We start from the raw sequence: 14422 nt of genomic DNA on the forward strand, positions 1-14422 counted from the left end.
ACGCGGGCATAAATCCAGACCGCCAGGAAGAGAGGCCTAGCCACGGACACGCTGGCCAGTTAATTAGAATGTATCCCCCCAGGAGTACGGCAGCTTACAGCCTGCGGCGCTGGTCAGGAGAAATGCAGCTCAGAGGAGGGGGGGAAGAAGATAGCTGAGTTTTTTAAAGAGGCCTTTTGGAAAACATTTGGCCCATTCGTCCCCTCTTGTCTCTCTCTCTCCTTCCCCCCGCCCCTGCCTGTGATATATGGGGAGTGTTTATGGATTATTCATAGCACAAAGGCGCCATTGCATCAGAGATAAATGATGATGCGGGCAGATTTTAGTGGTACCATAGTTTAGAGGGATGTTGGGCAGGAATGTGAGTTAGAGTGGTAAGAATGATAAGAATGTAGAGTGGTTAGAATGTGAGTTAGAGTGGTAAGAATGTGGGTTAACGTGGTAAGAATGTGAGTTAGAGTGGTAAGAATGATTTGTCTGGGAATTCCCCGCCCCTTCACTGCATTTCATTTGCTCAGTTAGTCTGGCAAAGTACTAAATGGAGGTCCACTTCAGTCACGTAATTGGACACGCCTTTAACCAATCAGACCAATGATACTTTACAACGATACAACGATCGGTAATAAAGCAAACACATATTTTTTCTGTATGAATTGTTCCAGAGCAGATTTCTGTTCTATTTTTAAAGAAAACTTGCCTTTGAAATCATCCAAGACATGGATGAAAACTATATACTGCCGCGACAGCAGTATATAGTTTTGCTGTGCTACTTCTCTTTGCTTTCGCTTTTGTTACGTAGACGTGGTTATTTTAAATCCGCCTATGGCGTGCCAGGTAGCCAAAAGCCAGTTTGTGATTGGTTCCAGAGATTCTGGAAATGTTGAAATGAACTGCTATCCAAAGTTTGCCAGACCCACTTCAGAGGCAAAATCAAATTGGCCGGAAGAAGAGGGGCGGGACTTCCCAGACTAAAGAATGATAAGAATGTAGAGTGGTTAGAATGTGAGTTAGAGTGGTAAGAATGTGAGTTTGAGTGGTAAGAATATGAGTTAGAGAATGTGAGTTAGAGTGGTAAGAATGTGAGTTTGAGAATGTGAGTTAGAGTGGTAAGAATGTGAGTTAGAGTGGTTAGAATGTGAGTTTGAGAATGTGAGTTAAAGTGGTTAGAATGTGAGTTTGAGAATGTGAGTTAGAGTGGTAAGAATGTGAGTTAGAGTGGTTAGAATGTGAGTTTGAGAATGTGAGTTAAAGTGGTTAGAATGTGAGTTTGAGAATGTGAGTTAGAGTGGTTAGAATGTGAATTTGAGAATGTGAGTTAGAGTGGTAAGAATGTGAGTTTGAGTGGAAAGTCTGAGAATAGCCCTGAACTGAGACAAGGATGTGGTCTGAGGGCTCTATGGTACTTGCATGAGTAGAAGATTTTGACTGATTTTAATTTGATGTAATTTAATTTAATATTCATTATTTTTAGAGATGCTATACAGATAACATACATATATATATATATATATACATTGTGCTTGCTCTAAGGGGGTTCAGGCCCCGGGCTCTGTAAAGGGCCTTGAAAGAATTGTTTTTAGGTGCTATATAAATTAAATTGAATTGAATTGAATGTACATAATCCCCATTACAACCATAAACAAATGCCAGACCAACAGAGTTCATCAGCTATTCTTAAGCCCATGAGCTGGTGGCTATAAGTATGCCATCGTCAGACATACTTATGCCCCATAGATTAAGGTGGCACTAAGTATGCCATCTTCAACCATACTTATGCCCCGTAGATTAGGTGGCACTAAGTATGCCATCTTCAACCATACCATAGATTAAGGTGGCACTAAGTATGCAATATTCAGCCATACTTATTCCCCATAGATTAAGGTGGCACTAAGTATGCCATCTTCAACCATACCTATGCCCCGTAGATTAAGGTGGCACTAAGTATGCAATATTCAGCCGTACTTATGCCCCATAGATTAAGGTGGCCCTAAGTAGGCCATCGTCAGCCGTACTTATGCCCCATAGATTAAGGTGGCACTAAGTATGCAACATTCAGCCATAATTATATTTATGCCCCATAGATGCAGACTCTAGGTATGCCAAAAAAACGTATTCATAATGAATTGTAAATCGATTCATTATGCTATAATTCATTAATAATGTATTCTTGTGTATGAACGTGTATTAATTCTTGACGGAAGCCTTCATGCTTCACGACACTCATGTTGCAGTATGATCGTTAAATATATGGGAGTAACGTTATGGGACTTGGACCGCAAAATGACATTATACTTTAAGATGCATGCTGTACCAGGTCATAACGTTATTGATGAATTGAGTAGGAAATATGGATTATAATACCTTGTATACCTTTCCATAATATAAATATGTATGCCCACAGGAGAAGGTTGGTGCTCATAGATGTATCTTTAATAGCTTAGCAAACCTATTGTAGATGTTGTTTCATGGATCAATTCAAAACAAAATAAAAATCTACCATGATTGACAAAAAATATATCACCTAGCTACCCTTGTCGCCAGCAGTCTTCTTGTCATAGGTTAGTTAAATGCATTTTGATGTTATTTTTTATGCCTCAACCCTTAACACCAAGGTTGTCTTGAGAGAGAAACAGAGGAGGTAATATTTAACATGACATCAAACATGATGTATGACCCTCTCTTTTAACACCAGAAAAGTTGGTCCATACAGAAATCTGAGAAGCAGGAGATTTAAGAACAAATCTCACTTTTAATCTCATTGTTGTCTAGGAGAGCCTAAGGAGAAAAGAAGATATTTTCTTTTAGATTTACATTTTTTATGGGTTATTACATTATAGTGTTAAATGAGATTTGTGCAACAATAAAGGCTTATTTCAAGAATAACAAAGCCTTATTAATATTCTTTAAAGTGTTTGTTTTATTTATATTCTATAAGTGCTGGTTTTATCCACGCTAAACGCAAACAGGTATACTAAGCCAAATTTAGAGCTTCCTGTTCCTATTTTCTACAAGAAAAAAAATAAATGTCTGATAATCTCTTTCAGGCATTTGTGCTGAGCTGCATTTTGTAAAGGTCATTCTGAGCCAAGGATGACCTAGCAGATCCTTGGCTGAGTTTTCTATTGAACACCTAAGAGTGAATGTATTGCTTCACTTTCATCCCCGAACTGCTCTCGCACCGCACCCCCCCCCCCCCTCCCCCCCTCCCCCCTGTCTGTCAAGGCTGTGTGAATAGACTGGCTCTGGGTGAATGCAAGGTCACCCTGCCTGTCCATGGCCATCACATTATAGTGAAAACTCCTCTGAAGGACAGAAAGCCTCTTTCAGGCAGAGAGGAGAACAGGAGGTGACTGGTGCTGGCGTTGGGGATCAATGTGCCAAGGAGGAAATAGGGGGAAGAAGGGAGAGGAAGATTACAGTGGCATTGGAGGAGATTTTCTGGTATTTACTTCACTTTGGTTCTGCAACTACAACCTAATCCAGCCATTTAATGCTTCTTGACTGTGTTCTTCAGCTGTAATCCCATCAAAAAACACATCTTGATTTAGAAGAAGCGTTGCTCACTGACTCACAGCTTATCTTCTGTTGTTATATATACAGTATATGTCTTAAGTCAACCAGTTTTTTCTCCAAAAATAGCATTTTCATTGAAACTTAAGTTATAACAGGCTTAAGAAGGCGGCACTAAATGGAATATTTCCCTCTGACTAGGATGCTTTAATGTTGAAATGTGGCTATGTTTTGATCCATTATGACTGTTGCAGGGTTAAAGTCTTAAAAACATTTTGTAAATACATTTCAGATTTACGAAAAGGATATGCTAAAGAGTCGGCAGTATCTGCCACTGAGTCACAAATGAACTCAAAAACACATGAGTCATAGTTTTAGTTGGTACCCAGCATGTGATATCGGCCCGTTTGAAAATGAATATGCCATGTTGTTTCGTTGAATTGATGGAAATGGAACACACTTCCCTTTTCAGATGCTAAACAGCCGTGACTAATGTGTTGACGCGTGGCGAGGGAGACTAAGGACTTCCTGTGAGGAAGAGGGAGACTAAGGACTTCCTGTGAGGAAGAGGGGAGTATTGGCTCGGGGCCTCTGGGTGGAGAGGCGTTGTAAAGATCTTACGGAGCCCTGGCTAGGGTGGAGCGGCAATATTAAGATCTTACGGAGCCCTGGCTAGGGTGGAGCGGCAATATTAAGATCTTACGGAGCCCTGGCTAGGGTGGAGCGGCAATATTAAGATCTTACGGAGCAATGGCTAGGGTGGAGCGGCAATATTAAGATCTTACGGAGCCCTGGCTAGGGTGGAGCGGCAATATTAAGATCTTACGGAGCCCTGGCTCAGGTGGCCTGCTCTGGCCGGTTTCTAGCCGGCCGCCTCACCTCACCTCACCTCACCTCACCCCAGGCGGAGCACACGGTCTGGCCAGCTCCTGGTCTGATGCTGCTGTGCCCACAGCCATGGCAAGGTGGCGCCTAGACTTGGACAGCGCCCTGGCTCCAAAGCGCTCCGCTCGAGCCAAGAGTCAAGGGCACTGCTGACACTGAGCTCAGCCTCGCTGGGACTCTGTACATGTCAGTCCCAACAGATTCATTGTCCAGTAAAATGTTGACGTTAATAGTGATGTACAAGATATGAAACAATACACACAATTACAAATTACAAATACACTTTACATTGACACATGTTGTACAACTAAGCCACTGAATCCCTTTTCCCTCTCTATCTCGCTCTCTCCTTCCTCCCGTTCTCTCTTTGTAGCCCTTCTGCCGTGATATGAATTCATGATGTTGTCGCTGTCAGAAATGACTGACCTACTTGAACAGCCTGATGAGATGAGCGGAAGAGCACCGAGGATTGGCCACACGCTGAGCAACAGGAGAGGGGGGGGGGGGGGGGGGCGATCATTCACAGATGTCAGCGATGAAAGCTTGATTCAATTTATGTAAACACGAGTAATTTTTGCAAAGGGATTGCAAGCGAGGGCCGGTGGCATAACGTCGCTCCCAAAAGAGGATGGGAATCGATGCGGAGTAATAGCGCCACACGGGAGCGTGTTCAAAATGGCGGTGCAGTGATTAATTGATATCAGAGGGTTACTACTCTGTCATGTTGCCTGCAGTGGAAAATACAGATGCACCACCTATTGATCTGGGGCTGCTGGGACAGGTTTCGGCCGGTGTATCGACTGTCCAAATGGCCGCAGGAAAAGTTTAAAAATCATTCTGTCAAACTCTTCTCAGAAGCACTTACAGAATTGAAACCCTCCTTGTTTCCAAACCAAACACCTATGTGTGCGTTTGTGTGTGTGTGTGTGTGTGGGTGTGGATTGATCGTTCCCCTTATTGTTGATTTTCTGTGCTGTGTTCTTCACGCACTGCTGCGTCTGTGAGGCACCCATGCCACTATTTTCTTGCGCTGCGAACAGTGGAAGAAAGCAGGAGGCAGGTAGGGGCTGCTGGGGGGTTGGCCTGTCACTCCTGGAATGGTGTGTGTGTGTGTGTGTGTGTGTGTGTGTGTGTGTGTGTGTGTGTGTGTGTGTGTGTGTGTGTGTGTGTGTGTGTGTGTGTGTGTGTGTGTGTGTGTGTGTGTCCTGGAATGGTAATATCCCAAGCTTCAAGCTTGGAGATGCAACCCAAAGACACATCAATCAATGATGACCTGTGTTGTCGCCTTTACAGTGGAGCGTTTTGTGTTTAATGCAGTGGGGTAATGCAGTGGGAGGGTCGGCACCCCGATGAATACGCCAGGCCTCCTGGCTCTCTTTACATGGATGGCTAACTGCTATTGATTTTGTTCTCTCTTGCTTTCCCTCAGGTCGTGACCCTGGAGAAGAATAGCCGAGGCTACCATTACATCATTGCCAATCTGGTGAGAATCAACAGAGCTTTTATTCCTCTTGGAGTACCGTTGCGCTCAATGTGTGAAGGTGTGGAGAAATATTTCTGATGCATGTCTCATACAAACGTAATTTAATGTTTGTATATCTACCACCATACCATGTTTATTAAGCTAGGTGAAGATATACCATCCAATGCTCATGACAAGCTAAACTGAAACCCTATTCCACACACCTGCGCTTGCCTGTAAGTGGGGCCTTGGCACACAGTTTGAGCCTTCTTATTTACACTATACACACAGTAGTCACAAATACGTCACTCCCCCACTCCTACATGATGAAACCAAGGAGAGTGAGAGGTAGTGTGACCTTGGGCCACGCAGAGGCAGTGTGACCTTGGGCAGTGTGACCATGGGCTCCGGAGGGCAGCTGGGCCAGTCTGTCCACCGTGCCTACGCCTCATGTCAACCATATGTGGTCTGGATGAAGTCAGAGGCAAGGTGTAGCCAGTGATGTGACTACAAGACTCCACCTTTCCTTCTTCGACTGCATGTCAGCCTCAAAGAAGGATTTTTATAATCGATGAATAATTAAAATGGCTGATGTTTATGCATGTGATGCCCATACAGTGAACACTTGCGTGGAAGACATTGCATGATGATATGGACCAACTTGGGTTTCAAAGGCTTAACACACACAACTCCTCTGCAACTGTCATGGCGGCTCTTTGTTTGATCTTTAGGGCTTCTCCAATGTGAGCTTGGACAAGGTTGCTCTCGGAGGAGCGAACATAAGTGGGTTCCAGATAATCAATCCGGAGAACCCCATCGTACAGCAGTTCCTCCAGCGCTGGGACCGCCTGGATGAAAGAGAATTCCCAGAGGCCAGGAACACGCCTCTGAAGGTAAGCCTTTCATGCTATATGCAGAATCCTGCCAGCGTTTCCATGGGAGTGTTCCTCCATCTTCCTCCATGCTTCTCTCTCTCTCTATCTCTCCCTCTCTTTCTCTCTCACTTTCCTTCCCTCCCTCTCTCAATCCCTCTCTCTCTCTCACTTTCCTTCCCTCCCTCTCTCTCTCTCTCCCTCTCTCTCTCTCACTTCCCTTCCCTCCCTCTCTCTCCCTCCCTCCCTCTCTCTCTCTCTCTCTCTCTCTCTTTCTTTTCTTCCCACTTCCACACATCATTCTTTTCCTCTCTTCCTCTATCCTCACTCCTGTTGTTCTCTTCATTCTTCTTTCACTCCTTCTCCCCTTTAACACAATCGATATATTGACACTGCGTCTGAGGCAGCCTGGACACAGGCCTTGGAATTACATCTAATTAAACAATGATGAAGAAAGGAATAGATTTTAAATGGCACTTCATTAGGTTTTGTCATGGTGTGGTGGTTACAAATAAGCCAGCTCACGTCTCACCAGTAGTGGAGGTCAAAGAAACTTTTAAGGTGCCTGCAAGGTAGAGGATCTTCGTGTAAACTGGCCGATTGGTAAATCGTCTGTGGTCTCTCAAATTACCCATTACACCCATAACTGTTCATTTTCAAAGGCAGAAAAAGGGGTCTGGGAATTGTTTTGTAAAAAGTTATAGGATCTGTGATATGAAGGTAAATGAAAAGATATGCTTTCATTTTAACAGCTACCAAATCATGACAAAAGCTCTACTACCAAAAGGTTTACATTTCTGGGTATCCAAAACCTCTTGTGTACCATTCAAACTGATATATATCTGAGCATGTTATAGGTACAGCTCAATTCTATACCATACAGTCTGCCAGCAAATGGCCGAATTTGACAGCAGTTTCTCCAGTGCTGTCTCTCTGTGTGTAATTTTGTGGCTGAGTGCTTGCGGCGCACGGCAGACGTGACCTCTCATTATCGTGCAGTACACCTCTGCGCTCTCCTACGACGCCATCCTGGTGATTGCCGAAGCCTTTCGCTACCTGCGGAGGCAGCGGGTTGACGTGGCGCGCCGGGGAAGTGCGGGCGACTGCTTGGCCAACCCAGCGGTGCCCTGGAGTCAAGGCATCGACATTGAGCGAGCCCTCAAAACGGTAGGAAACTCTCTCCCTCTCCTACGAGACATGCATATTCTCTCTCTCTCTCTCTCTCTCTCCCTCCCTCTCTCTCCCTCTCTCTCTCTGTCTCGGTCTATCACTTTCCTACAGCATTGTGTCCTACAGTAGCTTGCACAGTAATCCACAGCTGAGCAGGAATATGACCCTTAGGGCCTCAGTGCTGTGGGCTTTTTTTCTTTCGTTTTAAGATCTGTCCCATTGGCTAACGGCACACAGTAATCACAATTATGTAAATGACTCCATTTCTAGACACTGCTCCTGCCTTTTTTACTCTCTTCTCTTCATCTTTGATTCCTTTTGTTGCTCTGCTGTTTGTTTTTCCACGGCTTCTTTTGGCAGGTCCAAGTTCAAGGTATGACTGGAAATATCCAGTTTGACAGCTTCGGTCGAAGATCAAACTATACCATTGACGTGTATGAGATGAAAACAGGTGGGCCGCGAAAGGTAAGTAAAAGCATCTCTGGCGTCTGAAAACCAGCTGTCTCCACATTGTGAGTGCTCTCTAAAGTGGGAGCAGAGGTCAGTGTACAGTAGGATTGCAAACGGGCTCGCCTCCAAACCCTCAGAGAGGAGAGAAATAGCTGTTATAGAGAAAGGTACTGTATGACTGTTACAGACTTTGTGTTGTTCCTTGCTTTTTGAATGGTGTGAAAATAGTTTCCTGTTTCAAAACCTGCTCATTTTCAAAGACAATCAAAGGAGAAAGATGATTTCAATAGACAAGCCATTGGGGTGTGTGTGCTTCTGTTTAGATCACTGGCCAGACCTGTAGCGTGTGTGCTTCTGTTTATATTACTGGCCAGACCTTTATTCCAGGCGAGAACCCTTTCTGCCGTAGATCTAGCCAGGCTCCGCGAATCACAAGCGGGTTAATTGCCTTTTTGCAGGTCAAATGCGCACTGCAGGGGGGAAAAAACAAGCGCTTTTACAAATCCACCCCAGTGGCTGTCAAGGCATCCCTATGGCTGAGTTAGAAAAGCATTTGGCTGAATAGAGAGTTTCTATTATCAAACATTTCACTAACCTAAGGCAAGTTTTTTTGGGCACTGCATAATGACAGATATCCCTTTAATTAACAGGAGACGTGCTTCGGCACGGCCTCGCATCTTTTCCTCAGTGTCAGCACATGTATGTTGCAACTGCTCATTAGTGGACCCAGTGGTAGAATAAATGTATAGTTATTATGCAAGATGTAACACTTGCGCATACGCAAACACGCACAGCTACACGTGTGCAGTAAGCCACCAGTTAAGCGTAGCAGCAACATTAAAGTGTGTTTAGCTCACGAGCCGGTGCAGCCCCGAGAAGGATGAGAAGTGGCAGCGCAGCAGCTGTCCCGGGTGATTCATGAGATATTTGCCCCTGCTGTTCTGCCAGAGATTCCATGGACCCAGCCACCTTTTGCCGCCTCACCTCACTGCTCCTCCTTCTGCCCCCCTCGCCCCTCCCCCCCACCACCACCAATTATCCACTAGCTCTGTTATCCACACCAAAGCCTCAGGAGGTCTGTGCTCAGCCAGTGATGTCTGGCAGCGCTCAGCCGCATCTGCAGGCTGGCTATATCCACTGGCCATAGAAGGCGCAGGTTAAGGTCTTAATCAAGGAACAAGATGTACCAGCGGGCTTGGGGTTTTGTGTATAGCTGTTAAACAGCGGTGATAAAACAGACAAACTGCTGTTTCAAGAGTGTCCTTATTTGTTAAGTTATCTTTGGGGCGCACAATGACCCATCTGTTGGTTCACTGCTCCCCCCCGCACAAGGAGAGTTATGAGCTTCAGAGTGATAAATGGTTGCTCAGCGCTCACCGGCGCTTTTATTGCTGTTAGCCATTTCCTGCTGATGATTTGAGTTGCACTGGGCAGGCCTGCTCCTAGCCCCTCAGTGAAGCACTGCCCCACTGTAAGCATTATACCCCATTTAACAAACGTCAGCAGAGGCCCACATAGTGGGAGACTCAGTGGACTGCACCACTGTCCGCCGCTATCTGCAGACCGCTCGTCAGATAGGCAGGTGTGATAGCGAGAGTCAAGAGTCAATGCTGTTTTAATGAATACAGAGCTGTAATGCCTTGTGCTGAAATCCTAGAAAATGCTTTGTCCCGTCCCCGTCCCCCCCCCACCAGCTATACGCCTCCCGCACTGATTGTGTTGACAGAGAATTAAGAATGCAGTGCTAGGGGACGTGCAAGCATTTTTTCTCTCGTCTGCGTTGAAAATAACAAGCCTGTTTTCCATTTTTCAGATCGGGTACTGGAACGAGTTTGAGCGCTTTGTATCTATAGTGGAGCAGGTGGTCACCAACGACACATCCCCAGTGGAAAACCGAACAATTGTGGTCACTACTATTATGGTACACTTTCCACACAGTTTCAAATGTGTCACTAGTTCTGCCTCTCAAGGTCAAGGTGTTCATTCCAGGATTGATACATTCTGTCTTGGGCGGGTAGAAAACACATCTCTTTTTGTGTTGCTTTCCATCCACTCACTACACGCTGAAACAGTCTTAAAGCCCGGACTGTTCCAACTGTATCCATGTGGGTGCCAAAACAGTCTTAAAGCCGGACTGTTCCAACTGTATCAGTGTGGGTGCCAAAGCATTTTGATTTTCCATACTTCAGTGGCCTGTCGTAGCAGTGACATCACAATAACGGCATTAGTAGTGGTTATGGTTGAGTTGACTCCATCAAAAACAAACAAACCAAAAAAAAAAAAACATTCAATGCATACGTAAGTAGAACAATATTTGTCTGTCCATCAAGTAAATGGTCGATGACATGCTGGATACAAGCAAACACCACGAGGAGAAAGAGAAGCAATGGTTTCTCCCTGACAGAGCAAATTAAGCTGAGTTTGACGCAGGGAAACGATCCGATGTTTGCATTTGTTTCGTTACCCTCGCTCAAATCTGTTTTGCATTGACCGGCGAGTGTTCTGTGCTGAAACGTGACGTTCTCTGATCCCTAAGTGCTCGGTGAAGCATTTGTTGGCGACTTTTATTGGATAATTCTATTAATTCAATCCGTTCAAACCTCCATGGCAAAGGGCAGCACTCTCGTACCCCTTAACACTTTCCAGTGGAGCATGTGTGTGTGGCAACTTAATGACTTCTCCCCTTCCTCCATCGTAAAACAAGCCAGCCTATTAATTGCTTTGTATGTGACAAAGGCAGAACATATTACAAACAACTTTTCTGGTTCCTGGTACTGTAACTTTGTTGTTTGTCTGCGAATGGATAACAGCCTTAAAAGCTCCTTGGTTAACACAGGGATTTTCTAGGGTCGAGGTGAGAGATACGTACATTCAGCACAGAACAAAGAAACCATTGCTTCCCCACTGGCATCCTAGTCGTCCCAGCCTCTAATAGGATGTGTCCTCTCTCTGCGAGCAGCCCCTCTGTTTGGTAATGATGTTCTAAAAAAGACTTCAACCAAACAAAAAAGAACAGAAAAAAACAAGCTGCAGCAGTGTTTGAAATGAGAGAGGGGGGGGAAGCTTGCTGTATTCTCCTGGTGTAATTCAGTATGTTTACAAGGTATTTTCCCATTAGATTCTTATTATTGCTATTTGTTCTTGTTTTGTTTTGACGTTTGTTTTTAAGTTGTCGTTTTGTTTTTGTTTGATTGGTTGTTTATTTAATATTTTGTTTTATTTTGTTTGGAATGATACGGCCTCCCTGCGCATTGGTGCAATGTGCTTGATGATGTTGAAATCAGTAGCAGCACTTTTTCAAAGCCCCCCCCTCTGGTCACCGCCATTTACTTTATGAATCAGACCCCATCCCCACCCCCCACCCCACTGCTTTTGTCACCCCCACCCCCTGCACCCCCTACCCCCCACACACACACCTCTGCTCCCCCTCAAATGCCTAGCCCATGCCAACCAGCCCTCACCATCATGCGGAGCTGCCGCCACCACCACCAAACCTCCATTAGGGAAACAGTCTGTTCATTTTGCAAATGCTTTCAAACCAGGATTTGAACCCATTTCATCTGGAAGCTGCCTGCATTGGGTGAGGGCTGCAGGCAGGCGCTGGCTGAGGAGGAGGCAGTGGGTTGCTCAGTGTGGTTCAGGCTCGACACCACCCACCTCTCCTATGCTGCTTCTGCCACTGATGTGCTATCCTTTTGTGCTTGTATGTGTGTGTGTGTAAGAAAGAGAGAGAAGGTGTATGTTTGTGTGTGCCGCTGTGAAAGAGAGAGAGTGTGTATGTATGTGTGTGTGTGTGTGTGTGTGTGCGTGGCCACTGTACGTCATCAAAGCATGCCTGCATGCATGTGAGGCAGTGAGCTGTTGGTTGTGTGGGGCTCTTGTCTGCACCCGTGCATGAGTGTGAATAAACCAGTGTGTGTTTGATTAACAGGAAGCCCCCTATGTGATGTACAAGAAAAACCATATGCATCTGGAGGGGAATGAAAAGTATGAAGGCTACTGTGTCGATTTAGCTTCTGAGATTGCTAAACATGTGGGCATTAAGTACAAGCTGTCCATAGTGATGGACGGCAAGTATGGCGCCAGGGACCCCGAGACCAAGACGTGGAACGGGATGGTGGGTGAACTTGTCTATGGGGTGAGTACCGGCCACCGCAAAGGGTAACTCTCAATGGCTGTCATTTTTCTTTTAATCCCAGCCATTTTCCTGAGTAGTATGATGTTAGCCAATGTAGGGTTAGTTAAATATGCAACCAACAATCAGGCATGAAGCCTGCGCTTGTCCGCCGGTGAACCAAGGCATTGGTGCGCGCGCAGCCGGCTCGTCTGGTTTCGGATGAGGTGTGAAGCCCGGCCAAAGGCTCCAGACGTGATTGTTTTTTTGTTTTTTTTAAACCCACTCCATCACAGCGTGCCATTGTGTGATTCGTCTCTGTGGCGCTCCACCATAGAGCACACACACACACACACACACACACACACACACACACACACACACACACACACACACACACATAGAGCAACTTTTCACAGCGGGCTGAGGCCCAGCCTCTGAGTTGAACATTTGTCAAAAGCGCTCAGATGCCATAAATGCTTGAAGCCCACTGAAATCATTCCCAATCCCCATTGCTTACTTCTTCTTTCTTTTTTTTCTGATGGAGAGCCATATACAAAATGCATGAGGGTTAGGTTACCTCATCTGTTCAATTTCCAAACCATCAGTGAGAAAGATTGCCTGGTTTGACGGCCCTAACAGCAGAAACTATCCTCAAAAATAGGCAGACCCACTGAATCAGGGCGCACACACACACACACACACACACACACACACACACACACACACACACACACACACTCACAGACTCAATGCCTGTCAGATAAATGGAGGGGGGTGGGGGAGGCTACCATCTCAATCAAGAAATCACCCAGCATTTCTGCAGTCATATTTTTATGACGACAGTCAAGACGAATCATTGCCATGCCATTTGACCTCTTGACCTCTGGATTCATTCCGTTTTGGTCCGTCTGTGAAAGGGCAGGCACGTGGTCGTTCTTTTTTATGGCTTTGTTATGGATCGATCCCGAGCTGCTGGCCTTGCTGTTAAGATTAAGCAGATGTAATGTGTTGCGCGGCTACTTTGGAACATAAAGTCATCATTTTTAGCTCTGTTGTCATTATATTTTAGTTTTGTTCAGGTTGACCTTGCCAAAAAATGAGAGAGCTAAAGGAATAGAGATTCGTCTTGATGCGGCTCAGTTTCATTTTTATTCCATAATCAACTTGGAGTGCACAATGTGACAACAAAGAGATGCCCTTCACGAATCACTGCCCGGGCACAGAGTCTGTTATTTGATGAATCACCAACCTCCTTCGGGCAGTTATATTGTCTAAGTATGCAAGAGGTGCTGAAATTATTTTCTCCTGTGCTGTTCCGAAGCGATCCTTCCCCCATTTGTAGCAGTGGAACGTAGGATTTGTTTTTGGGAGAAAGCCATGTGCTGTGGCAACGGAAGGAGTGAGGGGGGAGTTGCTTGGGATGGGGGATGGGGGGGGGGGCATCCCTGCAGATAAAACATGCAGATGAAAACACACGTACTTGAGGGAACAGTTTGCTGATTTGATTCGATGGGGAAATGTAGAGTGAATTTGTCAATGTGTTTTGTTTTCTCGTATTCTTTCTTCATTCAACGCCCACATATTATAGCCATCAACCAGATTACCATCTCAATCCATTCACAGTAGTGCAAGTTTATACTGTGAATATTTCACCCTAGAAAATAATGATCATCTGAAATGATTGTGGTGTGTCACGCTAAGATTGTGAAGCATATTTCTGAATAGAGAATAAATCACTTACTGCAGATCCCTAATTAGCTATTTATATGCAAATTATGATGTGATTTATTGGAACTCTGCACTCCGCAAATTCCTACAGGTCATCGGTATGAGATAAAAATGATATTTGTATTTGTTTGTCTCGACTTACTCCTCCAATAGTTTATGTCACTGTCACCTGGTGGATGACAACCATGATGACACCATAAATGTGTTTTTATGGTTTCATGTGAACTG

General features: G+C 45.1%; 1 protein-coding gene across 2 annotated transcripts in view; it reads left to right on the forward strand.

The window, feature by feature from the left end:
* Positions 1–14422, forward strand: part of gria3b (glutamate receptor, ionotropic, AMPA 3b) — a gene marked incomplete at both ends in the record, with an annotated part of 85081 nt that overhangs the window by 52075 nt on the left and 18584 nt on the right. For both annotated transcript variants that reach the window (XM_080840038.1, XM_080840039.1), the window contains 6 exons: positions 5825–5878; positions 6589–6750; positions 7729–7896; positions 8260–8364; positions 10163–10270; positions 12281–12487. In XM_080840038.1, coding sequence (XP_080696164.1) covers positions 5825–5878; positions 6589–6750; positions 7729–7896; positions 8260–8364; positions 10163–10270; positions 12281–12487 — 804 coding nt within the window. The remainder of the gene's footprint in view (positions 1–5824; positions 5879–6588; positions 6751–7728; positions 7897–8259; positions 8365–10162; positions 10271–12280; positions 12488–14422) is intronic.

This window comes from Sprattus sprattus, assembly GCF_963457725.1.
Source record: "Sprattus sprattus genome assembly, chromosome: 6".
Classification (NCBI taxonomy): domain Eukaryota; kingdom Metazoa; phylum Chordata; class Actinopteri; order Clupeiformes; family Clupeidae; genus Sprattus; species Sprattus sprattus.